General features: G+C 43.3%; 1 protein-coding gene across 1 annotated transcript in view; it reads right to left on the bottom strand.

Moving 5' to 3' along the window:
• Window positions 1-11,074: 11,074 nt before the first annotated feature.
• The window catches only part of LOC147709581 (adhesion G protein-coupled receptor F1-like), a 42,838-nt gene continuing 26,041 nt past the window's right edge, over window positions 11,075-27,871 (bottom strand). Inside the window, exons 4-6 of the mRNA XM_086926052.1 lie at window positions 27,390-27,431; window positions 12,353-12,403; window positions 11,075-11,134 (exon numbers count right to left, since the gene is read on the bottom strand). Of these exons, the coding sequence (XP_086782178.1) occupies window positions 11,075-11,134; window positions 12,353-12,403; window positions 27,390-27,431 (153 nt within the window). The remainder of the gene's footprint in view (window positions 11,135-12,352; window positions 12,404-27,389; window positions 27,432-27,871) is intronic.

Raw genomic sequence — 27,871 nt, 5'->3', positions numbered from 1 at the left:
GCCCCTCCCAGGTGCAGGGCTGGAAAGGTCCAGCTCTTCTCTTACACATCTGTCCTGCTCACCCAGCTCCCCTTGTATCCAAAGCCCAGAAGAACATCTGGCGGTGTGAATGAATCCGGACCTCACCCTCACACAACAGATGCATGCAGTGGCTAAATCTGTTTGCTAAGCTGCTCCTGCTCCCACATCTGACGTGCACTCTGGGCATCCCACTTTCACTGATCAAGGAGCCGATTAATTAAATTTGGCATCAGCTGTGTTATTATCTGTACCGCGGCATTCAAACATCCTGCTATTCTCACAATTTTTAAGTATAACAAGCACAAGCAGAGCCAAAGGTTTGACTATTGCATAATGCATGTACACAGGTAGAGAGACATGACATTTCCAAACATTGACACAGATCATATTTTCATATGTATATGCAGACAATAATGCACCTCAATGGCTCCAATTAGTAACAAACCTCAATGGCCCCAGCCAGTAATGTACCACAATGGCCCTGGGCAGCAATGTTTATTAACGGTCCAAGACAAACATGTGCATCACTGGGCCAAGAAAGTAATGATAATAGGTAGACCCTAAACACAATGAACATCAATATCTCAAAGCAGTAATAAACCACAACCACCACAAGCATTAATGATCATTAATGGTTCTAGCAAAGAATGACCATCGATGGCACTAGGCAGCAGTGATCATCAATGGCCCAGGACACGTATGAGCATCCGTGACCCTAGGCAGCAATGTATCTCAATGACCCTAGGCAGGAATGGATTTTAATGGCCCTATGCAGTAATGTATATCAGTGGCCCTAGGCAGTAATGAATCTCAATGACCCTAAGCAATAATACACCTCAATGATCCTAGGCAGTAATATATCTCAATGGCCCAAGGCAGTAATGTATCTCAATGGCCCTAGGCAGTAATGTATCTCAATGGCCCCAGGCAGTAATGTATCTCAATTGCCCTAGGCATTATTGGATCGCAATGCCCCTAGGCAGTAATGTATCTCAGTGGCCCTAGGCAGTATTGAATCTCAATCGCCCTAAGCAATAAGCCTCAATGATCCTAGGCAGTTATGTATCTCAATGGCCCTAGGCAGTGTGTATCTTAATTGCCCTAGGCAGTAATGTATCTCAATGGCCCTAGGCATTATGTATTTCAATGGCCATAGGCAGTAATGTATCTCAATGGCCTTAGGCAGTAATGTATCTCAATGGCCATAGGCAGTAATGTACCTCAATGGCCCACGCAATATTAGGCCTCAATGATCCTAGGCAGTAATGTATCTCAATGGCCCTACGCAGTGATGCATCGCAATGACCCTAGGCCGTAATGTATCTCAATGGCCCTAGGCTGTAATGTATCTCAGTGGCCCTAGGCAGTAATAAATTTCAATGGCCCAGGACACATATGAGCATCAGTGACCCTAGGCAGCAATGTATCTCAATGGCCCTAGGCAGTAATGTATCTCAATAGCCCTATGCGGGAATGAATCTCAATGACCCTAAGCAATAATAAGCCTCCATAATCCTAGGCAGTAATGTATCACAATGGCCCTAGGCAGTAATGTATCTCAATGGCCCTAGGCATTAATGTATCTCAATGGCCCTAGGCAGTAATATATCTCAATGGCCTTAGGCAGTAATGTATCTCAATGGCCCTAGGCAGTAATGTATCTCAATGGCCTTAGGCAGTAATGTGTCTCAATGGCCCTAGGCAGTAAAGAATCTCAATAGCCCTAAGTAATAATATGCCTCAATGATCCTAGCCAGTAATGTATCTCAATCGTCCTATGCAGTAATGTATCGCAATGGCCCCAGGCAGTAATGTATCTCAATGGCCCTAGGCAGTAATGTATCTCAATGGCCCTAGACAGTAATGTATCTCAATGGCCCTAGGCAGTAATGAATCTCAATAGCCCTAAGTAATAATATGCCTCAATGATCCTAGGCAGTAATGTATCTCAAGGGTCGCAATGGCCCTAGGCAGTAATGTATCTAAATGGCCCTAGGCAGTAATGTATCTCAGTGGCCCTAGGCAGTAATGTATCTCAATGGCCCTAGGACGTATCTCAATGGTCCTAGGCAGTAATGTATCTCAAGGGTCGCAATGGCCCTAGGAAGTAATGTATCTCAATGGCCCTAGGCAGTAATGAATCTCAATGGCCCTAAGCAATAATAAGCCTCAATGATCCTAGGCAGTAATGTATCTCAATGGCCTTATGCAGTAATGCATCTTAATGGCCCTAGGCAGTAATGTACCTCAGGGGCCCTAGGCAGTAATGAATCTCAATGGCCCTAAGTAATAACATGTCTGAATGATCCTCTGCAGTGATGTATCTCAATGGGCCTATGCAGTAATATATCTCAATGGCCCTAGACATTAATGTATCTCAATGGCCCTAGACAGTAATCTACCTTAATGGTCCAAGGCAGAAATGTTCAGAAATGGCCCCAGGCACTTTTGTGCATCACTGGATGAAGACAGTAATGTTCATCAGTGAACCCATCATACCATGGCCCCAGGAGCAATGCAGGTGGACAGCAGAGTGTTCTTTCTTGGCAAATAGTTGTAATCTTCCTCAGAAATTATCTTAATTCATTAACAGGTATCCAACAATGTGGTGATACTTGATAGACTTTCTTCTGTGGTGAAATTAGATGTGTCACTGGAGTTGCATTTATCAGGGATGGTTACAAGCAGGACCAGTTGTGTTCAACAAGGTCAGTTGCATCATTGTTTTCTCCTGAAGGTCGAATACCTTTTTCAGGGATTACTAGCCCAACAAACCTTTGCAAAGTGTCCTCTTTTTCCACATTTGCTGCTTTCTTTCCCAGGCACAGGGCAATTTCTATAAGAAGCTACACGGCTGCCAGAGCCGCAAGGGTTACATTCATTGTGACTGGAGCCATCCTGCTTGAGTTTTCGTCACACTCCTTCTACCCCTGGGTATTGACTTGTCATGTCTGGCTGTTGTATTGATTCATACAATATTCCCATCTGTAGAATGCACCTCTGGCTTTTTGAGCATGTTTACACCCTTATGAGCACGTTTGCTGCTCTCGGTGGTGCTGATGACAAGACTTGGCTTCTTGTGGCACAACAATCTCTCTCGCGCCTTTGTGCAGGTGGCGTCCATAACTCTTCGTTACTCTGGGTATTATAAAAAGAGTGTCCTTTGTGGCTGTTAATTGTATGGGCCGAGCTCTGAGACACCTAGGAGTGTTTGGGTGAGCCTAGGTGTCATCAAGACCAGAGCTAACAGTGTCTCTGGACTTTAGTGAGACTAATGCTGCGGTATTATTGAGTAAAAATAACAAGAGCACATCATACTATGCAGCAAATGCTCATTGTATCCGATCCTATGTAAAACAAGCAGCAACTAAAGGTTCTTAAATATTGTCACAGAATGTACCAGACTTAATTAAACGCCACGAGGGATCAAGGATGGTCTGGTGAGATTCATGTTGTAAGAAAGTCTTTATTGGATTTATCAATCATGAAGAGGGGGCAACTGTGCACCACAATATTCTGAGGCCTAATTATGTGACCAAGTACCCTCTGGCCATATTCCAAACCCAATATTTTAAAGAGCGTTGGAAAGTATATTACTATAGAAATTATTTAATCGATGAATACCAATGGGTATGTAGACAAAATATCAGAAACACAAATATCCTGGGGCAGAATATTGTGTCGAAAATATCAATGAGAAGACTATCGTCTAGGTCCTTTTCCATGGGTAAATAAAGCCAGACTATGTATTACGCCCCATATATGCACCTTGACGATATATATAACTCCAAGGTACGTAGATCTGGAGTAAAGAATAGTACATTTATACTTGCCTATTTGCACTTCTCCTCGATATTCTTACAATAATAAAACAATATCATGGGGACATTTTCTAGGCTCAGGACTAACTTAGGGCATTACTTTATTCTTAGAACATAGCAGGTGTGAGAGCAAGATTCCTTATGGTGTTCTTGGACTCTAGCACAATATTTGTGATGGTCGATATTTGTCTGGTCCTTGCATTTGTGATGGACATTTCTGGAGCTGGAGCTCTGAGTTTCAGGATGCTCGAGTTTGACTGTTGTACCAAGATGTCTCTGTAGAGCATCCGTGATTCACCTGGGCCCAGCATGCAGGAGGGAGACAGGGGACGGTCTTTACGAGCTACAAAGTTCAATTACGTTTTGAAAGTGTTGCAAACTGTGCAGCATTAGCTGAAGTCATAGAGCCTCAACCTGACACTCACGAGCTCAGTTAATATCTATTTCTTACAAAATATGACACGGATGCAGTTTTTGAGAGGTTCTATTGGTCTTTATCAACATATAGATGGCTTTTTTATGAATAACATTTTCAATCTAGACCACATCTCGTTACCTTTATAAATAGGAACATAAGTGTGTCAAATGTCACTATTTGCACCCTTGTTTTTAAACAAAATGTCTGTGGGTGGACTACACAAAATCTAGATACAGGGGTGTTTGCTCCTATGCCTCACTGGTTTATTCAGTAAAACTGTGATTTTTCGAGCCCCTGACTTCAGTGTGTGGAGGCCGCTGGCCAGCACTCTCACTATACAAGTAATGATGATGAAAAAGCTTTATTCGAGTTATACACTCATAAAAGCACACACATGTAAATTTACACATTTAAAACTCTAAACATACATTGGCAATATATTACAAATAGAAATACACAGTACACACACATAAAATATTTACCAATAATAATTAATATAAGCTTTCTCATAAGATACTGAAGCTAAATGCAAGTTAAAATGCAAAATCACCCGCTTTACGGACCATAACCAAATTTGTACAGTCAAAAGCTCTTAGCATACATATTAGCAGCATTTTGTAAATAAAATTCATAATTCTCTCCCTCGGGATACTAGCAATGCTAATTCTTACAAGCAAAAAAAAAAAAAAAAGAATCAAAGCATGTTAGGAAATAGAGCCCTCCGCCTTATGGACCAAGCCCACCCCAGGTATTTTGCCGTTCCTACTACAATGGGCAATTCGGTGGAGGAACAAATAATTCTCAGCCCCTCAACACCACTTAAGACACCAAGGTTTCTACAAACAGGTGCCAACCACGATTTTCTCGGATTTACATAGGCCTCACACAAGAATAAAAAATGTGCTATACTTTCGTTTGGGGCGCCACATGTCGGGCAACACGAACTACTGCTAGTTCCCCAGCTGGACGTCAATGACCTCAGGGGGAGGGAACCTGCCCTTAGCTGGAAAAATAATTTCCTGTCTAACGGCACAGTTATAGTGTCCCAGTACTGTTCTAGTGCAGGCCTTGTTTTAATTTCCATAAACCTACCCCCCATAGATTCTGAGGTCACACTCCTCCAAAGCTTCTGGTCAATGTAATCCCAATATATAGCTTTTATAATTGTTTTACTAGGGAACACTTCCCCGAGGGGATTTTCCCAGAGTTTGGAGAGACCGAGCTCAGCAAGGGCGTCCCTAAGCCTTTTTAGCCATGTAATTTTGTGGAAGACATCTGATTTAACTAAGGCAGAAAACCCCTCAGTGTCTAATTTCACTATACAAGTAGTTGCAGCAGCACTGGAGACTGATGTCTGAGGTCACATACTCTCGCGAGAGAACTAGCGAGACTACGGTCGCCATGTTCAATTGGGAGCTTTTGCATTAGTCACAAAAGGAGTTACAGTGGTGTTTGTTTCTCAAAATCAAAGAGCAGTGTGCCTCTGTGCCATTGACTTGTAGCTTGCAGCCAGCTCATTGGCAATGATTTCAAACAATAGAAGCAGCCTAGGTCTGGCCTAGAGCTCCATGGCATGGCAGTGCCTCCATGCGTTGGCATACATATTTGCTGCAGAAGTTCTCCTTAACGCGCTGTGTGCTGGCAGCACTGATGAGGACACTGATTTGGGCCATATGAGCAGTCAGAAAGGGGATCAAAATAACACCAAAATTATTGTCTAAATGCAAAATAAATGTATTAATCCCCGGCACTGAAGTGAACTTCTCTCTGTGTGGATGTGCTCCTTGTGAAAGGATGGATTGCCACCACTCACAGCGGAGTTAACTCTAGTGTCTTGTGAATATGTATTGCAGGATCCCTCTGGTTCCAGAAGGACTCTGTGGGTAATGACGCAATTGTTGGGTCTGTCTGGGTGTGGTAAATAAAGTTGATGAGATGCGTGCAGTTAACAGTTGCACTTTGAAGAATAAAGACGTGCAATACAGAGCTCAATGTTTGGCAAAATCATTTTGCATGCTACCGGGCTGGAGAGGACGCTACACTAGCCAGTGGCTAAAGTGGGCCGAACCTTTGCCCCATAGTGGATGGTGTGGTGGGCGGAAGAAAACTGTGAATGACACAACAACAGACCAATGGATGATGAGGACTGGCTGAACGCCATTCTAAGCGTACTATGCATGTAATTGTATGAAAAAGAAAAGGTCTTGGCTAACACCAGACCTACAAATCTCATAAAAAACATTGGACTCTTCTTGCTATTTGCTGTTGGTCTGTCCAGCACATTCTCTGTAGCCTTGTATAAAACCTCCCTTCTGGAAGTAAAGTGGGAAAGTTCCTTTTGGGATGGCCAAGTCTCGCCGCTTGCCAAATTTCTTTCATATTTCTGATCGATTTAAAAAGTATTTCATTTTCTTTGGAAATATTTGTGCAGAGAGTAGATGTTATTGCAACCCCATTCGCACCCTCTGTATCAATGTCTATAGTAGCTTGTGTAGTTTCTCCCATATCGATGGCGGTAGCCGTAGCACAGGTCGTAGTCACCATGTATGTTTCTTTATTGGCTCCTTTAGTAGGGCCAGTAGGGCCAGCATTTATACTAGTAATAATACCAGTAGTCTTACCAGGTTGAGTGGTCTCAAAAGGTTCACTGTATGAAGGGGCGCAATTAATTGGAGATAGATTGATTTTCTCGTATGATAATAATACAGAGTGTGGGGGATCACGGGGAGACCTCTCTGATAGACTGCCCATAGAGCGGCAGCAGAAGATAGAGGTAGGCCTCTGGGTAGATACTGGGGGGAGGTGTCACGGGGGAGGGTTGGGTGGAAAGGGCTTGTGGTTACTGGGGAGGGGTTAAAAGGGGAAAAATTGCATTGCAGGAAAAAAAAGATGAATAGACTTAGAGACAAAGCTTTTGTGTTCTTATACATTAAACGATATATAATACAGAGGATTATGAAGAATTTAGTTTCAATCAATGTTTTTCTTTAGATGTTTGTCGTGGAATGTTGCTGGCCTCAATAGTAAGGATAAAAGGAGATTGGTGCAAGAAGAAATGAATTTGTATAGACCACACATGGCACTTATCTCCGAAACCCATATTGGGTTTCAAGATCGTAAACTTTTCTCTCAAATGGGCTACGCTCTCGTTGTTTGTTCAACACTAGGGGCATCAATCCGGGGAGTAGCTATTTTGAAACAGAATCATATAAGAATGGTTATTACTAAAACCGCTGCTGACGATAGGGGAAGTTGGGTAATTGCTCAGGTGCAAATTGCTGAAAAATATTATGTATTTTGCTTGGTTTATGGCCCTAATGCTGACGAACCCAAACTGTATGAGAAACTAAGCATTGAATTACTTGAATGGGAGGGGGAGCTACTTATAATGGGAGATTTCAACTGCGTTATGAATTATAAGAAGGATTCCACAAGTAAAATTAACACAATAAGGATGCGTAGAGTTAGAGCAGCTATAGTGGAATTGGGTAGGTTACATAATTTGAAAGATGTCTGGCGCATTAAGCATCCTACCATAGCAGGATATACATACTACTCGGCCCCCCACAGAGTTTGTTCCAGAATTGATATGGTATGGGCAACAGATAAAATTGTGGATAATTGCAATATAGAACTCTGCCCGAGAGTCACATCCGATCACAATCCCTTACTATTCGAATTTAAAACCCTTACCAAAGAGCAATCCCCCCGACAGTTTACATTCCCTAGGTATCTATTTACAGACGCCGAATTTGTCATGGGTATTAAAGGACATATAAATTAATTTATAACACTTAATATTCACTCAACCTCAGTTAATTTCGTGTGGGACGTGTGTAAATGCAGCATCAGAGGCTATGTGCAACAATACATTTTAAGGAAAAATGCTGAAAGACGGAGGGCAGATAAGCTAACTCCATCTAGTATTCTTTTAGCTGAACAACAATTGATCGATGCTGCTACAGAAGGGAGGACAAATATAGAAGAACTGAGATTAGGATTGGTTTCATTGAGGTCGGCATTAAAAAAGACTCTCAGGGAGAAATTTAATTCCAAAATTCATAGAAACAAACTAGCCCAATATGAAGGGGGCGATAGAATCGGCAAAATTTTAGCCTATAAGGTAGCTGATAAAAAAGCTAAAACAACTATAAAATCAATAAAAGGGTTAGACTCAATCGAATACAATAAACCAGAGCAAATCTTAGAGCAATTTGCTAAATACTATAGTCATTTATATACTCCAGATCATTTACCCTCTCAAGAAGAAATTATAAATTATTTAAGTACATTTTTGCCCAATCGATTTCTAACGGAAACAATCGAGCAACTTGGTGTTAAGATCTCCATTACTGAAATAAAGACTGCCATCCAAGCACTGCCTTCAGGCAAGGCGGCGGGAGAAGACTGTTTGCCTATAGAACTATACAAAATATGCGAGAAAGAACTCATACCGCTTTTTTACTTGGTGATAGATTCTGTAGGTCAAACAGGAAGTGCTCCTATATCTTGGAGAACTGCTAAAATAATATTTTTCCTAAAAAAAGGTAAACCACCAGATGACCGAGGTTCATACAGGCCCATCTCAATAATAAACACCGATGCCAAGATTTTTGCCAAAATTCTCGCTAATCGTCTAGCCCCTATTATGCCTGATTTAGTGAACTGCCAACAGCATGGGTTTGTGGTGGGGAGAGACACCACTACTCACATTAATACTGCTGTGACTGCATTTGATGTAGCCTCGACTGTCCCCACCCCACTCGGAATGGTTATGCTAGACGCGGAGAAAGCGTTCGACCGAGTGGGGTGGGAATACCTGTGGGCGGTGTTGAACGCATTCGGCATTCAGGGACAATTTTTTAGATGGGTCCGATCTTTGTATGAACTACCATTAGCAACAGTTAGCTATGCTGGAGCCAATTCAGCCAACTTCGCAGTTAAAAGGGGGACAAGGCAGGGGTGCCCTCTATCACCCCTGCTCTTCGCTCTAGCCTTAGAACCATTCTTAAACGCACTGTCTGCTCAAGATAATATAATACCAATACATCATGGTGGCAAGACTTTGAAAATAACCGCCTTCGCTGACGATATAGCGATATTTACAACAGATTTAGTTTCGGCACTTCCAGAGATAATTAAAGAAGCTAGTAAATTTGGAGAGATATCCGGGTACAAATTAAATGTTGACAAAACTCAAGTAATTGCCAATTACAAACCTGCTCAACCGATAACAGGACTTTGTACTCATGCTACCTATTTGGGAGTCAAGCTTGCAGCAGATACAGAGAAAATTGTCGCATTGAACTATGACCCCTTACTTAAGGAAATAACTGCATCTTTAAAAAACTGGCATAAAATACCTTTGAGCCTGGTAGGATGAATAAATTTGATAAAGATGAAGATCCTACCAAAATTACTTTACCTATTTAGATCTATCCCCCTCCAACTTAGTAACTTATATTTTAAAAAAATAGAGAGTATTTGCAGCAGTTATATTTGGAGCTATAAAAAAGCTCGTAGATCAATAGCTTATTTGAAACTCCCAATTGAAAAAGGGGGTTTAAATTTCCCGGATTTTAAAATATACTTCTTTGCAACTTTCTTTCAACGTATACGTAGCCTAATAATCAACGACTCTTCCCTATTATTCCACCAATTCATGCTGGGAGCAGATAGTAACCAGTTCTTGTACCACGTGCACGATCCCAACTACTTTAAGAGAGTCAAGTTTAAGACCGCGAGACACATCAAAAGAATTTGGGACCAAATAACGATTTTTTAATGCAGAGCTATTGATTTGGGGGAATCCAGGGTTACCAGACTTCTTCTCCGATGGTGCGGCAGCTTTTTGGCTGGAGCACGGTATAAGTACTCTAGGTGACTTATTTGGTTTGGATGGTTTTTTGAGTTTTAATGCACTAAAATTAAGTTACCAAATTAGAGATACTATGTATTTTAAATACATTCAGATGAAAGATTTCTTTGTTAATAAAATGAAAATTGGAAAAATAGAAAATTCAGATACTTTAAAATTCATCCACTCGAAAGATACTAAATCACTTATTAGTAAAAGCTATACCTACTTAAATAGCCACAAGCAAGGAGACTGTGAAAACATGGCGGCCAAATGGACTAACCGATTAGGTGTGAACATCAATCCAAGCCAGATTGCTGGCTCGCTTAGACAGATAAATCTGGTGGTACAATCATCAAATCTAAGGCTTCAATTATATAGAACGGTGACTCAAATATATTATACACCACAAAGAATTGCTAGCTGGACCATGGGAAAGGGCTCTAGTGAGCGAACTAAATGTCCCAAATGCAATCTAGAAGCCGCCGGCATTGAACACATGTTATATCAATGCCCGGAACTTACAACATTCTGGAAAGGATTAACCGCGGCCCTAAACAGCAGACAAATTATATTTCCTACACTTTCTGCACATTTAGTACTGCTAGATATACAAGATACTAATCATAAACATAAAGACTTGATTTCTATTGCTTTTGCTTGCGCCAGGTTGGTTATTGCACGGACTTGGATCTCGGAGGAACCACCCAATATTATGGAGTGGTGGAATCTTATTAATGAAATACACACAATGGAACTATCGTTGGCTAAGTTAAGGGGTACTAAGGCATTGAAAGCAAGGCAAATGATTTGGGGTACTTTTATTTGATTTATTTGACTTATATGTACCAGCAGCAACTAAAATGATCTATTTATATTATTATTATTTATTTATTTATTTATTTTTTTCTCAAAGAAAGTACATTATCATCCTCTGTATGTATTTGATGGTTAAATTTATTTTGGGATATTTTTGTTTCTAAAATCTGTACGTAATCTAATGATGCTTTCTTTTTCCTGCAATAAAAAAAAATATTAAAAAAAAAAAGGAAATATTTGTGCAGATTGGTTAAATGTGATCTTTGTTATCAGCAAAACAAAAAAGTAACTTTCTGTGAACCAACCATCAGAATCATAACTAGAGAAGACCTACAACCATCTCTGTAATATACATTTCAACAGGCTGGGCTGCTGGATTCTTATTAAAGAAATGTAAATATTGCAGCTCATACATACCGTGAGAACAGGCGCTATATTTGAGTGGTGATGCTGGCTGTGAGAGTCTGCAAAGAAACAACACCAGGCATGTCAGGGAATAAGGAAAGGAGACAAGGAGCTCGTTGACATCACACCAGACGTGTGCACATGGCCATACATACATTCAGCGTTCACAGAGGTGAGGCTGATTATAAATGCAGTAATATTAGGCGACTTCAACATTCTACAGGTGCTTGCTGCTGTCTCCCTCCTTCGAGCTTTACCCTGTTTGTGCCACAGCACATCTTTAACAGTGCACCGAGTGCAAATGGATATTGTGGTGTATTACATAGAATGTGCTGCCCCCAGGACAGTGCATTCAAGTGAAAAATGGAGCGGCAGCTGCAAATCCGCTCTATGCTTCACAGCGCAGGCGGCATGTGGCCTGTACCTTGAAGAGGGGAGAGAGACCCCCTTGCAGGCGAGTGGAGTGAGTGACTGCTTCCGCCTGCCGGAGGGTGGCTAAGAGGCCCATGGGACCCCCTTTATCCACTCCAGAAGGCTGCCTTTAGGAGGCGCACTGAAAGTGTGCCTCCTTTTTGTGGCGCAGTTCAGTCTGTCTCCTAAGGTCATATTTCCCTCTGTGCCCGCGTCCCTAATACACGGCACGGGCAGAGGCAAAGTGATTCCCTCATTTGTATGGGGCCACACCCCCATTCAAATAGGGGAACGCCCTCTCAAGATAGCACTGGTGCTACATGAGTGTCAGCGCTGTCAGTATCACAGAAGGTGCTGCACAGTCGTCTGCAGTCCCTTCTGTAATTCAAAAGTGCCCTGGGGTGCAAGAGGTGGGCATCCATACCCGTTGCGCCCCCAGGGCACTTGTGTAATAGGGCTCAATATTGTAATGGCTCTACGCACCACAGGGCTCCAACAAATCACTACTACCATGTTTAAAAAATTAATAATAATTATACAAATGTGATATCCTACCCAGCCACTACAGGCCAAGAAATTGTGAAATTGATTCAGACTTACCGAGACGTCCTGCGGTGAGGAGCCAAAGAACTTCTTGAGAAGATTGATGACCTGCGGTTCAAAAGGTGCAATTACCATAACATCGCAACACCCGTAATAACATGTTAAATGTAGGTGGTGTCTAAATCAAGTCATGCTTAAACAGTGGCTCAAAGGCCTAGGTTACTAAAGTATATCTATGGAATTACTGTACAAGATGAAAGCTGGGAGCAGCCTGTTAAATGTAGGGTGTAAATGCCTACATAATGTCCGTAAAGCTCTAGCAACCATAACGTTCCTGTGTGTGCACTTCAGGAGTAACTCCCGAGAAGGATCCCACATTGATACATAGATTTCTTCTGTGCTAATGTTTTGGGTGCATTTATACTTATGTGATGGATGAAATGACTCATTCTTAATGCAGACCCGCAAGAATAGTGTTCTGCGCTACAACTTGATGATCATCCCCCTAACCTTCCTACAAAACACTAATTTCATCATCACTGATACCCTTAAGAACAAATACCTGTATGTGTATGTATGTATATGGTATTTCTATAGCGCAAACTTATCCGAAAGTTAGCAGAGTTCTGTACATGATCAAAGACAAGCATAAAGTCAACCAGTAGAGGAGAGAAAACTGGATTGTGGACACACACAAACACGTATAACATCCCAGCGGATGAATCAGAAGTTATGGAAAAAAGGACAGGACTGTATACACACCAGAACATATATATCTGGTTTCTCTGTGACTATACTCATAACAGTCTTGGGACCTTCACATTGCACTTCAAGTGATGTCTTATTTACACTACTGATGCATGCTTAGAAGGCCTCAGTCCCAAAGCATGAATTGCACACGCATACATTTGCAATTCATTCCACATCTGTATATCCTTGTCATCTACACCTGCACCCTTCTCCGCCCCTCACAAATTCAACCCAGCCTCAGCGAAATTAAAGTATCCAGCATCCCCTTCAGATTCAGGATCATTCCCATCCCGGTACCGCACTGCCGGAGCCCCCATTTGATCTGAGACCCGTCCTTCCAGCTGACAAGCTCACCGTCTCTAGCACACCTACAACCAGGGGTCATTCAGACTGGAGACTAAGAACAGTAAAAAAGAAAGTACAAGGAAGCAGGCCTTTTCCATCCGTGCAACCAGGATGAATGATTGAATGAATGAATGACAAAATGTATAACGTGACGAAATCACCCGCAAAGGTGTATCTCTGCACTAGCAGATCAGAAATGCCCGGCCAGGAAGATCAATTACTGAATAGTTCTGTTTTCAGGAGTTTCCTGGAAAGGAGGAAATCCAAGCACTTACGTAGATGTACAGGTAATGAGTTCCAGTAGCGAGGATCTGGAACAACATCCCATATCCACCCACCAGGACCACCCCAAAGCTGCTCCAACTTATGAAAGAGTTGAAGACTCACCTCTTCAAACAACACCGCATCACAAAGCCGTAAGAGTCCACTTCTGCTCCCAGGAACCAGACACCTTCCCAAACACTTGTTGACTTCTGGGCTTGGATTTGACTCTGTACAGCGCTCTGCTGCCTGTTGGCTAGGGTCAAGCTACACCAATGACATATATAGATACCAGCCAACACCCATGGCTATGGGACCTCAAGAACCAAATCACCTACATCTGGAAACTCCTGCCATCCCTCAGAAACATCCCTAACATGAGTGATCCATGAAGAAGATAATATGGACTGTTCCTCTCCCTCTTCTGCTCACTGAGGACGTTGAGGAGTAGAAGGAATAATAGCACACCAGAGAAGACCATCTGCTCTCAATAATAGTTTCATTCAAGTGCAGATTCATGGACTCCAGATTTTATGTCTAAATTTCCTTATTGAGTAATCTATCACAACTTTCATCTCCAGGCACAACATTGCACAATGAAATTTAACTTTTAAAAGTAATATTTTGACAGTCAAATACAAATTGTGGTTTATAAAAACGAAAATAAAGGTGCAATGCCATGTTAGTCCTGTCTAAATGTTCCAGATATTAATATCCTCAAAGTACTCTTACCCCTTTTCAGTTGGTCGAGCCTCGATTTATAAAAGACTTGAGCCCTGATTACAAGGTCAGGGTTTAATTCAGTCAGTGTGCAAACATAATATTGAGGAAATAGCCGCGAAAAAGTCAAAACAGAGAGTTCCTTGTGTTAAATACCAAAACTGGATGTTATGCCTTATTTTCTATTTTTCAGTTTGATCATTTTTATTTAACTTTTGAGTGCACAAAATCGAAGTACAACATCAGTTAGATAATAATGAACAATTTAAGCACTTCCTAAAAAGTGGTCTTTCATAAAAAAGATAAAATGCCTCATTTTCAAGTTCAAAAGACAGAATAGGAACCATTTATCATACATAGTACATACCTCGCCTTATTCAGAACAACTTGTAATCAGAGCCTAAGGCTATAAATTGTTACAAGAAGATGCTAAAAATTGATCAAATATTGCTGCGCATTTTGTTTTAGGGTATGTGTAGTTTTAATTAACTTTTTTTTTATTCACGTTATAAAGCTCATATGTATCGTATTTTATTTTTGCATATTTTTAGATAATTTTCTAACTGGAATAAACTAATATTCTTAAATTGGTACCGTTTAAGGGCCAATAAATACAATGAGAAGGTGCGATTGGTTCTTGAGGTCCGGCTCCCTCTTCAGATCACGAACCAAAATCGTTTTCCAAGCATTGAATTTACTGAATTTGAGAGCATTTTTTTTAGATATATGACATCCACTCTGTAATTTGACTTTTGAAGACTCGCAGCTGTGGCCCAAACTTCCCTCCTTGCATCAGTCGAGTCGAAACGTCGACGCCCTCCACTTTACAAGACCTGTACCTGCTTCCAACCTGATATACCCGTGAAAGTGCATTGGTGCATGATTTAAATTGACAGGTTACATGTAAATAAATGCTATACATCGGACAGGTCTTCTGATATTGGTTTCGATTGCCAGTAACTGTTGAAAGAATCAAATTGTGTCTATCCTTACTTTCTATGAGTTCCACTCTTACAGCCCACCACTACCACTCCCCTTAACTTTCCTCTTTTCCTGCACGCAACCTATTTCAGTATATTTATTATATTTTAAGTTCAGTCAACTAATAAATGTTTTGCAAATAATATTGGTCTTTGTAGTGCTATGTTCTGTGTGGGTTCTCATTGCATGTATTCATAAATAGGATATTGATCACATACATGAGAAGGGTCTTGAAGATATTGATTATCAGTGTTATAGTATTCTACATAACACAGACTGTTTATAATTGAATTAATCTCATGGCAAATTAGTCACAGACTATTTTTTTATTCCTGTTTTCATAAATGAACACTGGCATTTTCAGGGTGCCACATTTTTGGCACAATTTCAGATCATTGAGTTGAGGGTTGCGAAACACTGAGGGACAGTTCCTTCCAAAGGCAGATAGTATAGAAAGGATCTTGGAAAAAAAGTAATTTCCTAGTTGCCTGAAGTTGAGACTGTGGCTGAAGACCTGCTGAGGAAAGAGATTTCTCACTTACGAATTTCTAATAAAATCTGTATAAATTATTATGAATCTATGCAAGCAGACTGTATGAAATTACACTATCCACTTCAAGATGGCCTCCACGGTCCAGAAGAGTGTGCTTGGCGATCCGCTTCTATACATCCAGGCCCTTTTGGCACATTTTGTACATGCCGTAGGATCATTGATGAAGTCTCTTCTGGGCCAGCTGAGGTTTCTTCAAATTATATTGATTGGGAATCTACTCTTAAATTCATTGCCAAACCTTCGGCCCAATGTTGAGCCTCAAAGCTGCATGTCATTGCCAGCCATTTCGTGTGCCAGCTGATCTTTTAATCTTGGGCCTCGAATAGTGACCATATACTTGAGATGGCTTATTCTTTATTGCTTTGCGTTATTTGCTAGATCTTGCATAATGTTGCTGTACCTCCTTGATTGCAGTTTAGTTTTTACCATCTTTGTTGAACCCCCTTTGCAATTGGCATGTCTCATAACCTACCCACTAAAGCTCTGGAGGAAATCTGCTGGTAAGATCACCTCTTGTAAACAATGTTATGGCACGGACACAGGATTAGATAGGACAGTTTGTTCTTGAGGATCCAAGTTTTTCCTCCAAGAATGTGGAATAGAGTGCAATTCGGTGTAAAACTGCACAGGATCCTGTTTTACACATGCCTATTTCCATGCACACATTCATCCAGGTAGTTCCTGAATTAATTTGCTCATGAAACATTGCAGGTACAAGCATCATTTGTACTCAGTTCAGAACCTGAGATCAAGCAATAGCAAAGTTTGGCATCTACCAAAATAGCTAAAGACTGGGGATACCCTTGAAAGTCAAATGTAAATGGCTGGTGGTCTGTACAGTGTAACGTCTGACTCCCGACCCAAGGCGTGATTGTATGGCTATCAAAAATGCGTATATGCAGGGGGGAGGGGGCGAGGAGTCTAGGTCAAAACTGGGAAGTTTTAAGGAAGACATAGAAGCCTTGAGTAAATTGTATCACAGAGACATGCTCATCATGATTTCAACCAAAAATTAGATGCACGGAGGGTCGATTCATGGTGCAAAGTATTATTGACCTCATATAGGATCAAAGTTGCCAGATTCCCAAACATTGGTCTGGCAGCGCTTGAGGTGGCTCTAGCAAAGTACGTGGGCTAGACGGGCTTAGTCTGCTTAAATGGAAGGACGGATGCGGACAGTCCAGCTAATCAAACGTTTATGATAGGTCTGCAACCTTGCCCTATAGATTATATTTTCATGTACGTATGGAACTTTGACTTAGGAGTTTCGAGGTGGTGCAGGTTGAGAGAAGTGATCATTATCCTTTAAAACGTGAATTAGTAGAAAGTAAAAATAGACTGAGAGATACAGTAATCCCTGTATCCGAATGGATTATCAAAGGCGTCTCCCTACTAGAATGACTGAGGAGTGTATGGAAAAATAGGCCAGATTTCAGCAGGACCAAATATTAAGCACTACCCCTAGCAGTAATATAGGATGGTTTAAAAATACAATCAGCCATGTCATCCACTGTTTAAGGGTTGAAATTAAAGGGAATAAACAGGCAATAATAGGAACCAGAGAAACTGGACTAATGGGTGTGATTGATTTAATGAGGAATGCCGTGAACTGAAGGCAAAGATAAGAAAAGAGGAAAGAAGCCTCAAATTAAGGTATGATTCCAAGAGTTATAATAGCCTCCAGAAAACAAGGAAAAATTATAAAATGCTTGTTAGGAAACAAAAAAAGAACATGTAAAGAGAAATGCTGAGGACATCTACTAACAGCAATAGAAGCAAGAAAATATTTAAAAGTTTTGGAAGTTCAGGAAGGCTCTGGTAAAATACAGGAGACCATGAATCGCTTGGTGGCTGAAGATGCCTGGGTGGAGTACTTGGGAGAAATATTTGGAAAAAGGGTAGAACCTGAATTGAAGAGGGTTGCTCCTTGCACTGTCATTGATGAGGACATTAGGTCCCTTTTTACTAGAAGTAATATCAGATGAAGTGTAGCAACTTTAACCCCGACTGGGGAAGACGGACCGATAATCTCCCTGCAGTTGTTATAAAGACCCGGCCTGACTGGTGGGCAGAATTCTTCTCTCAAATGTTCGCTGGCATACTTGACATTGGTCAGATCCCAGAAAACTGGAGAGGGGTGATCATGTTATGTTATGTTATGTTAAAAATATTTATACAGCGCACGAACACCAAACGGTTTCATGACGCTAACAACGAAAGGGCGATGAGGGACGCACTATTACTCATAGGCTTGCCGAGAACAAATGGGTTTTCAAAAGTTTCCTGAATAAAGCATAGCTGGAGGATAGTCTGAGATCGCTCGGAAGAGAATTCCATAACCTGGGGGCCAAGAATGAGAATCGAAGGCCACTGTGTTTTTTCCGCTTGAATGCTGGAATAACGAGCAGGCTATGGTAAGAGGAGCGAAGGTCACGGGAGGGGAATACCGAAGGATCCTAGAGGCAATGAAGGCAGGACCCTGATCTGAAAGTGCCTTAAAGATGGTGCAACCCAGTTTAAAGATGCAGCGTTTGGCCACCAGGAGCCAGTGAAGGTTCCTCAGTAGCGGGGAAACATGTTGGTGTTTGGGCTGACGAAAGACAAGCCTAGCTGCTTGATTTTGCACCAGTTGCAGACGGTGAACCTGGTAGGCTGGAATGCCAACATAGAGAGCGTTGGCATAGTCGATACGAGAGGTGACCAGGGCCATGATGACAAGGGTAAGAGCCTCCGTAGTCAGAAACCTACAGATTTTACGAATTCTGCGAAGATGGAACAAGCAAGATGTAACTGCGTTAATCTGAGGTTTCATTGATAGGTCTTTACAAATGATAACCCCGAGACTCTTCACAGAGTCTGCAGGTTGGGGGGGGTACCCAAAGAGGATGGCCAAAAGCTAGAATTCCAAGGGTTGGCAGGCCCTCCAGTTAAGACAAGCTCAGTTTTATCAGGATTGAGTTACAGCTGGCTATGATACATCCATTCACTAATAGAGAGCATGGTAGATTGAAAATTAGTGCAGGATGTAGTGGTGGAATCAAGATTGAAGACCAGCTGAAGGTCATCAGTGTAGTTAAAGATGGTAACTGGGCTATTGTGAAGGGAAACAATCAAAAGTTGCATATATAGGTTGAACAGGAGGGGTGATAAGGCAGAGCCCTGAGGGACTCCGCAGGTCAGACTAGATTGAGATGCCGCAAAGGTGGACAGATGAACCGCTTGAGAGTGTTGATGTAAAAAGGATCTGATCCACTTAAGCGCCAAGCCCTGAATGCCGGCATTGTTGACATGGTCGATCAGGAGTTCATGATCGACCGTGTAAAAGGCCGCTGATAAATCCAGCAACACAAGTGCTTGGAAGATGTTATTATCGGCTCCTTTCCTGAGCTCATCCATCACAGCCAGAATGACGGATTCAGTGGAATGGGCTGGCCTAAAGCCCGCCTGCTGAGAGTCGAGGAACTAGGAGTTCTCGATAAATAAGCTAAGGCAAGTTGGTAATATGGGCCTCCAAGATCTTACCAAGATAAGGAAGCAGAGAAATGGGGCGGAAGTTACTTAAAACCAGAGGGTCAACGTTAAGCTTTTTCAGAATAGGAACCACTGCAGCACGTTTGAAGGAATCTGGGACTATGCCTGTGGTTAAGGATTTATTAAGGAGTGCGAGCGGGGGATCAGGGCAAGCAAGAAAGGCTTCCTTAAGGATCTGAGGAGGGCAGCAGTCAGTAGGCGAGCGAGAACTTACTTTATTAAGAAGGGCAAAGAAATCAATCTTGGAGATTAAGGGAAAAGAATCCAGTGAGAATGAGTTCTTGCGGGGTAAAAACCGGGACAACAGGGGAGGAGGGGGTAGGGATATTATTTTTTATAGTGACAATTTATTAATAAAGTAAGAGTTGAGTGAATCACAGAGTGTTTGTGAGGGAGCGGATTGAATGATCACCGATCGGGTTGAGTGAGTTCATTCACAATGGCAAAGATGTCTTTCGTCTTAGAAGCAGAGTGTATGATTTTTTGTGAAAAGTAGACAGTTTTGGCCTGAAGAATGGAGTTTTTATATTGTTTTAGCAAGGCATATATGTGGCTTTCTCATCAGAGGCATAAGTACGCCGCCAGCGGCGCTCTGCCTGGCGGAGGGCCAATTTATCCTTCTTTAAATGTTCGGTAAACGTTGGGCGTCATGGCGGCGTTTAGTTTTTATTTTCTTCCATGGTGCAACCTTGTCACTAGCTGCTTCTAACCAGTGTTCAAGGCGAGAAGCCTGGCAGGCGATGGAAGCCTGGTCACTGGGGGCGGAAGTAGCCAGTAAAGAATGGAATTCTTCCATATTAGCCCGTTTCCAATTTAGGCTGAAAGATTGCTAACTGGAGTCGAAGGAGTGGGGGAAATGTGAGCCAGAGTGAAGGAAATAAAAGAATGGTCAGATCAGGGACAAGGGGAAATTAGGGGGGAAGTGATGTCAGTGAAGTAGTGTGGCTCACTGGTTAGAGGCGGCAGACCCGAGAGCAGAGGACGGCCCGGGACCAGGGTTCGATTCCCGGCGCGGCAGGTTTCTGGACCAGGGTCAGCGGATTTGATAATTCTCTCGCCTCGGTGCCCACTCTGATCAGCGATCACACTCGGCAACTCTGGGCATTAGCTTGCCTCATCTTCACTAACGGCCCCACCAGACCGCCGGGGATGCCTGGTCTCACCCTGGAGATACCCATTAAGGGACCATCTCTCAGGGAAGCCAGGAAGGGTTTCGCAGCGGTCGAAGCGCCTTGGGACCCTCCGAGTAAGTAGTGGCTATATGAATGCCTATACATACATACATACATACATGTCAATGTTTGAGGTCCAGACTTGATCCAAAATGTGTCCCTTGGTGTGAGTAGCTACGTGAACATGTTGAGAACAGTTCATGCCCAAAAGAAGGTCTGAAAATTCCACGAGAGATTGCTTTCGCGAGTATCCGTGGGCCAATAATTAAAATCTCCAATAATGATAATCCTGGCATGATTAATTACAAGTTGGGAGATTAGGTCACCAAAGAGGTGAGGAAACAAAGGCATGTGGTCGGGGGGGTGGTAGAAAAGTGCACAGACAAAGGAGGACCTCGGGGAAGAGAATTTCAGAATAAGACTGTCGACCCTAGGCAGAGTGACTCTTTCCAGAATCGTAAATTTATATTGTTGGCAAATAATCGCTGCAACCCTCCCACCCGCTTTGCCCTGTGGCTTGTTCGTTTGAAGTATGTAATATCCGGCAGGAATGGCTGCAAGGATATCGGGGGTGGAGTCATCTGTTAGCCAGGTTTCTGACAGTAAACGAATATCGATATTATTAGCGTCTAACAGCTGAAAAATCTCCAGTTGGTGCTTCACCTTCGAACGAGTGTTCAGGTAAGTGATGACAAGAGAATCAGTAACCAAAGATTTTGGGCTCAGAGGCAGCTGAGAGGGCTCATGAGACTGGTAGGGAGCACAGGGAACACGTGAAACTGAGGAGACACCACGGGAAGCAAGGATACCACAATCCGAAGCGGCCGTTCTAGCGATAGGGTTCATAGGCCCGCAGTGCTGTAACTTATAGAGGTCAGAGGAGGTATAGCTGATCGACGGGCATTATCACGGGCCCCTGGTCCCGGGTGGGCGCAGACGGGCGCAGACGGGCTTGCCTTTGGTGCGTCTTCGGCACGCCCGCTGCACCCGTCCGCTGCGCCTCCTTCTGGTCTCCATCTTAAAATAGTGCTAATGAGGGGAGCAACTAGCCCGCTAACCTGCGGAAGTTCTGGAGAGGACAGGAAGTAGTGCGAGTATGTAACGCTCACAGTAAGAACCTCCGCTCAAACGGCACAATGCCACGGCGGAAAGGGGTCAGGAGCCTAAGAATGCCGGGTAAGTGAGTTAAAAATACAGAAGAATCACACAATTAAAAATAACAATGAATAATAGGCAGAGGTTTCACTCAAATAATTGGTAGAGCACTATGCGCACGTCAAGCGGCCAAAATCACCGCGTTCGTCGCAAGGGCGCTCATTAGACCCATCCCTCCGCTATGGTTGTATGACATTACAACGCAGGCCAATACCCCGCATGCCGTTGCAACGCAAATCTTTACCCTGACTGGCTGCCGGGAGTGCGCTGGAAATTGGAATAGTATAATTTCTATTCCAACTCCAGTGTGTGCAACAGTTGGGAAGGTGTTGGAGTTAAATACAACACCTTCTACCCCTTGCAACAATCCTTTTGCGTTGCAACAACATGTGGGGTAATGGCATGCTTTGTAATGCATGCGTTGTAACAGTTGTTTCCCCTCTGCTACCCTTCTCTATCCAAATAACTGAATAACATATCCACCACTCAAATTACTTTCATATGTCACTATACTAATCACTATACACATTTTCAGCACTAATCCTTTATGAGTTCCGGAGGAGCGTGCTACTCACCAAAAAAGCGCTTCAACACCCCATCAGGGGTAGCACGCGCTAGGTAAATGCAAGCCTCTTTCCCTCTTCTATCCCTCCGCTACCCTTCTCTATCCAAATAACTGAATAACATATTCACCACTCAAATTACTTTATATTTCACTATACTAATTTTCACCACTAATCCATTATCCATTCCGGAGTAGCATGTTGCTTTCCACAAAAGCGCTTCAACACCCCATCAGGGGTAACAAGCGCTATATAAATGCAAACCTTTTTCCCTCTTCTATCCCTCCACTACCCTTCTCAATCCAAATAACTGACTAATCTATCCACCACACAAATTACTTTCATATTTAACTATACTAATTTAACACTAATCCTTTATGGGTTCCGGAGTAGCATGCTACAGGGGCGTAACACGTGCCCCCGCCACCACCATGGGGCGGGGAGGGCCCCAAGCTCCAGGGGGCCCCCTCAGCACAGCACTCGGGCTGCAGAGCTCCTGATTGAGCCTGGAGGGGGCCACTCCACGTCCCTTGCCGGGAGGCGCCCTCGAGTTGCATTTCGCCAATGGCGTCCCATCAATGAAAAAGCGTTTTGATGCCTCGTTAGGGGTAGTAGGCGCTATATAAATGCAATTACAATACAATACATTACAATAAACCCGGGAAATGTGAAAGCTCTGAAGAAGTATAGGTCGATTAACATTTTGGATGAGAAAGAAAACTTTTTAGCAAAAAGTATTCTGGAAAGGCTTAAGGAATTGGCTGCAGTTAACCAGTAAACCACATTGTGCCCACTGAACAGGGGGGTTTCAATCAAGGTCATTCCAATACTGATCATTGTTTCTCTCTCTGGTCCATCACACAGATGTCGGTGGAGCAAAGGGGCCGTTTGTTTTGCTGCTTCGTTGATTTCCGGGCGGCATTCGATCTAGTGGGCTGGAATCATCTATGGAAGGCATTAATCAGGTGAGAAATCCCCAAGGGCCTCCTGGCATTAATCCAGGAGCTAACAACTATAACTGAGCTATGTTAATTATGAATACAGAAGGGACCTTGACGCAGAAAACATTGATTGAAAATTAATTGAAACAGGGGTGCATCTTGGCCCCCTTACTTTTTATCGTATTAATAGCTGATCTACCATCAACCCTGGCGGTGGTTAGGGGCTTCAGCCCCAAATTAGATGGCAAACATATTGCATGTCTTCTGTATGTAGACGATCTTGTAATTTGAGACCAGACAAAGATAGGTTTGCAAGGAAAACTGGACGCATATATGGAATATTGTAGCCATAAAAAACTAGTAGTAAATAGGTAGAAAGCAAAGGAACTGAGGTTTTGTAAAAAAAAAAAAACCATCTGGTTCTTGGGTCCTAATAAGCTGGAAACAGTTAAGGATTTAGGAGTGTGGTTTGAGAAGTTCCTAAAATGGAATGTCCATTTGGATTCACCGATAGTAAGGGCTGTTGCCTCAGTAAGTGGTCTGAAAATTGTGAATATGGACAATGGTGAGATGTCAGATATGCCCGTCTTGAAAGCCTATGTGGCCATGATACCCCCACAGTTCCAATATGGAGCCGAACTGTTATACATAAGTGGTAAAAGTGGGTAAAATGCTGAGGAGGGGAAATGTTGAAAAAACTTACTGTCCCTACCCAGGTCATCTATGATCGACGCGATACGAATGGAGACTGATATGGTATCATGGAATATAAGGGCCCGTATGGCGTTAATAAGATTCTGGCAGTGCCTGAGTACTGGGGAGGAGCAAAAGGTACCACAATGGTGTAAAAATGAAATACAGCAAAGTGAATTGATGTGGGCAAAGGGGTCAGAATTGTTTTTAAAAGGTCTGTTGGGATATAAGAGTTGAGTTGTACCCGCAGAATTTACAAATGGAGATTTCAAAGCGCGAGCTCAGGGCATTAGGCGAGGAACTGTCCCAAGACTATTACCAACAGTATCTTGACGGGAAAAAATCAGTTTATTTCATGTTTTGCTCGTGGCAAAATGAACAGTGGTTCCCGTATATGGGTGTATTACCCAACTGTTGGCTTAGAAGTGAATTGTTATGGTTAACGGTCAGAATTAACCCCTGCTATACCAATGATAAGATAAAAGTAACCATGATTGATTCTGTGGGGGAATTGCACATGTGATCTAGGCACTAAATGCATTATTTTGCACATATTATTGGACTGTTTAAAGGTTCCGACTGCATGGAAAATGTGTTTAGGCCCAATTAAAAAAAAATATGGTATTAGAAACCATGTACTATCTGTGGAACTTTTATTCGGAATTAGTTTCTTGGATATAGTATGTGCTATTGGAAAGTTTCTGTTCGCAGTCAAAAAGGTTTGCATGTGTATGTGTATATAGATCAGGAACTTTTAGGCAAATGGTGATGACAGTTATTATTCGTATGTCATGGTAACGGTGATGACACAAAGAACGGGTGTATTTCAAGGTACCCTGGCTTTTATAAGATTTTATCTAATGGATTGTTTATTTTGTAATTTTATGTAGATCATTTAAGTGAATGTATTTATAAAAAGTTGAGATATTCTATATATGATATGTATATCAAGAATTACCGCCCCATCTCGCTCCTCCCGTTTCCAGCCAAAGTCATCGAGAAGACCGTCAACAAGCAGATGGCCGCCTTCCTCGAGACGAACGGATCCCTCGACCCCTCACAGTCCGGCTTCCGAGCCAACCACAGCACCGAGACCGCCCTCATCGCCGCCACCGATGACATCCGAGCCCTGATGGACAATGGAGAAACAGCGGCCCTCATCCTCCTAGACCTCTCCGCGGCATTCAACACGGTCTGCCACCGCACCCTAGTACGGTGCCTCAGCAACATCGGAATCCAGGACAAGGCGCTGGAATGGATCATCTCCTTCCTCGACGGAAGAACACAGAGAGTCCGCCTACCACCGTACAAGTCAGAGGCCTCCGAAGTCATCTGCGGCGTCCCCCAAGGATCATCTCTGAGCCCCACCCTCTTCAACGTCTACATGAGCCCCCTCGCGGCCATCGTACGCAAACACAACCTCAGCATAATCTCCTACGCCGACGATACCCAGCTGATCCTCTCCCTGACCAACGACCCCGCCGCCGCCAGAGCCAACCTGCACGAAGGGATGAAAGAGGTAGCCGAGTGGATGACGACCAGCCGCCTGAAACTGAACTCGGACAAGACGGAGGTCCTCATCCTGGGCTCCTCACCCTCCGCCTGTGACGACTCCTGGTGGCCTCCCGCCCTGGGCACCGCACCCAAACCGACAGACCATGCACGCAACCTGGGCTTCATCCTGGACTCCTCCCTCTCCATGACCAGGCAAGTCAACAACGTCTCCTCGGCGTGCTTCAACATCCTACGCATGCTACGGAAGATCTTCTGGTGGATGCCCACCGAGACCAGGAAGACCGTCACCCAGGCCCTCGTCACCAGCCGACTGGACTACGGCAACGCCCTCTACGCCGGGACCACCGCCAAGCTCCAGAAGAGACTCCAGCGGATCCAGAACGCCTCAGCCAGACTCATCCTCGACATCCCACGAACCAGCCACATCTCCGGACATCTGAGAGACCTTCACTGGCTCCCCGTCAACAAAAGAATCACCTTCCGCCTCCTCACCCACGCACACAAAGCCCTACACGACCAAGGCCCGAGCTACCTCAACAGCCGAGTCAACTTCTACGCTCCCAAACGCCACCTCCGATCAGCCAACCACGCCCTCGCCGCCGTCCCCCGCATCCGAAGAGCGACCACAGGAGGTAGGTCCTTCTCCTACCTGGCCGCCAAGACCTGGAACTCCCTCCCGACCGACCTGCGCCTGACCCAAGACCACCTCTCCTTCAGGAAGAAGCTGAAGACCTGGCTGTTCGAGCAGTAGCTGCACCCCCCCCCCAGCGCCTTGAGACCCTACGGGTATGTAGCGCGCTTTATAAGTGTCAATGATTGATTGATTGATTGATTATGTGTTTAAGGATCTAAGTTCTGAATAAACATTTCTTTGACATACTGAGCACAGTTTGTTGCCAGATTTCGGTTTATTGCGGGACTCAGAGGGACCCCTTTAGTCTGTGACTTTCCTCTCAAGTTCTCACTACAAGACACTCACAAAGCATATTACGTGCAGGAAGGGGTTCAATAAGAGCGCTCTTTTACATACTTTCTCAAGCCTTTGTGAATTAAAACCAAAGCATCCGACTCCTTATCAGTGAAAGAGTTTGAAGGGCACAGTCTTTCCTATTTGTACTAATAAACCAATATTCCCTGAATATTGCCAATTTAGATATTTTGCAACCAGTTCACAAAGGCCTGTAAGGGTACATAAAGGAGGAGTACGGGAGAACGACAAACTCCCTTTGTGAAAAGTCTCCAACGCCCATCTCATGCCCTCTTAAATTCTCACATTCCTTCATTGTCTGCTGTGCCTCTGTGAGTGGTTCCATGCACACACACTCTTGTTTTGAACTTTGAAGTAGAACTTCTGTCCCCAGATTACAGGAGATGATGGTTCCTAGTCCTGCATGGGCCCAGGAGCCAAATGTATCAAAGGGGTTTACCCATTCTGTGTCTATGGTAACATGTGTTTGTACATATGGCCCCAAGTCCTGCATATGTACTATGCATGGGTACCTCGGATTTATGACTGCCCCTTCACCTGATTGTTCTCCCCTTTGTTTGACTGTGTGATTATTTTACAAATGCATTTGTTCCATTGTGTTGTTTTATTCTTGCTTTCTCCACTTTGCACAGTGCTCTGATACCCATAAGGGTCATGTTCGCGCTTTATAAAAGTTTTCAAATAAATGACTGGCTCTGGGGCAACTTCTCCTCTTCTGAGCCTCCATGTGCAAAGAATGTTGCCAACCTCCTTCCATCTCTGGAACTAAGACCCTGGAAGAACCTTCTACTGGGTCTCACCAAAGGTTTACACATTTGTTTCTCCCTTATGTCATCTTTTCTTTTCCTTCTTGGGCCTTGGGCCTGGTCTCAATTGTGACTTTACTGTATTGACCACAACAGGGAAGGCTAGGTCGCTGTACATACCTTTTTGTCCAGAAAACACCCAAAAAGTAACATGAAGAATCCCTGTGGAAACAAAGAAAGAAAGAAAAATACCTCAGGAACCAAACAGTGTATGGGCAACATTTAGCACTCAACGTGAATCAATAGGCATAAAGTAGCAAGGGGCGTTCAGAAATGATTACATCTTCATGAGACAAACAGAGCCTTTTGGTTCTCGACCCTGATGGTTTTCTGTGTTCGTGTCTCAGCTACTGCAGACACGCAGAGTGAGACTGCAGAACACAAAGGGACATATGTACAAGAAAATGGCGCAGCGCGGCAGCAGATTTTGCAGTGCTGTGCCATTTCCAAAATGCAGGGATGCGCCCTATTTACAAGAATGTGGCACACCATATTTACAAAGCAGCGTTATGCCACAAAACGCTGTACATATGCCCCGGCAGTGTGAGGAGGCTCGTACATTTCACCGGGAACCAGTGCTGGAGCTCTCCTGGCAGGTTTTC

Source organism: Lissotriton vulgaris, chromosome 6 (assembly GCF_964263255.1).
Source record: "Lissotriton vulgaris chromosome 6, aLisVul1.2, whole genome shotgun sequence".
Taxonomy (NCBI): Eukaryota; Metazoa; Chordata; class Amphibia; order Caudata; family Salamandridae; genus Lissotriton; species Lissotriton vulgaris.
The sequence above is the reverse complement of the archived record's forward strand: the minus strand, read 5'-3'. Positions and strand labels throughout refer to the sequence as shown.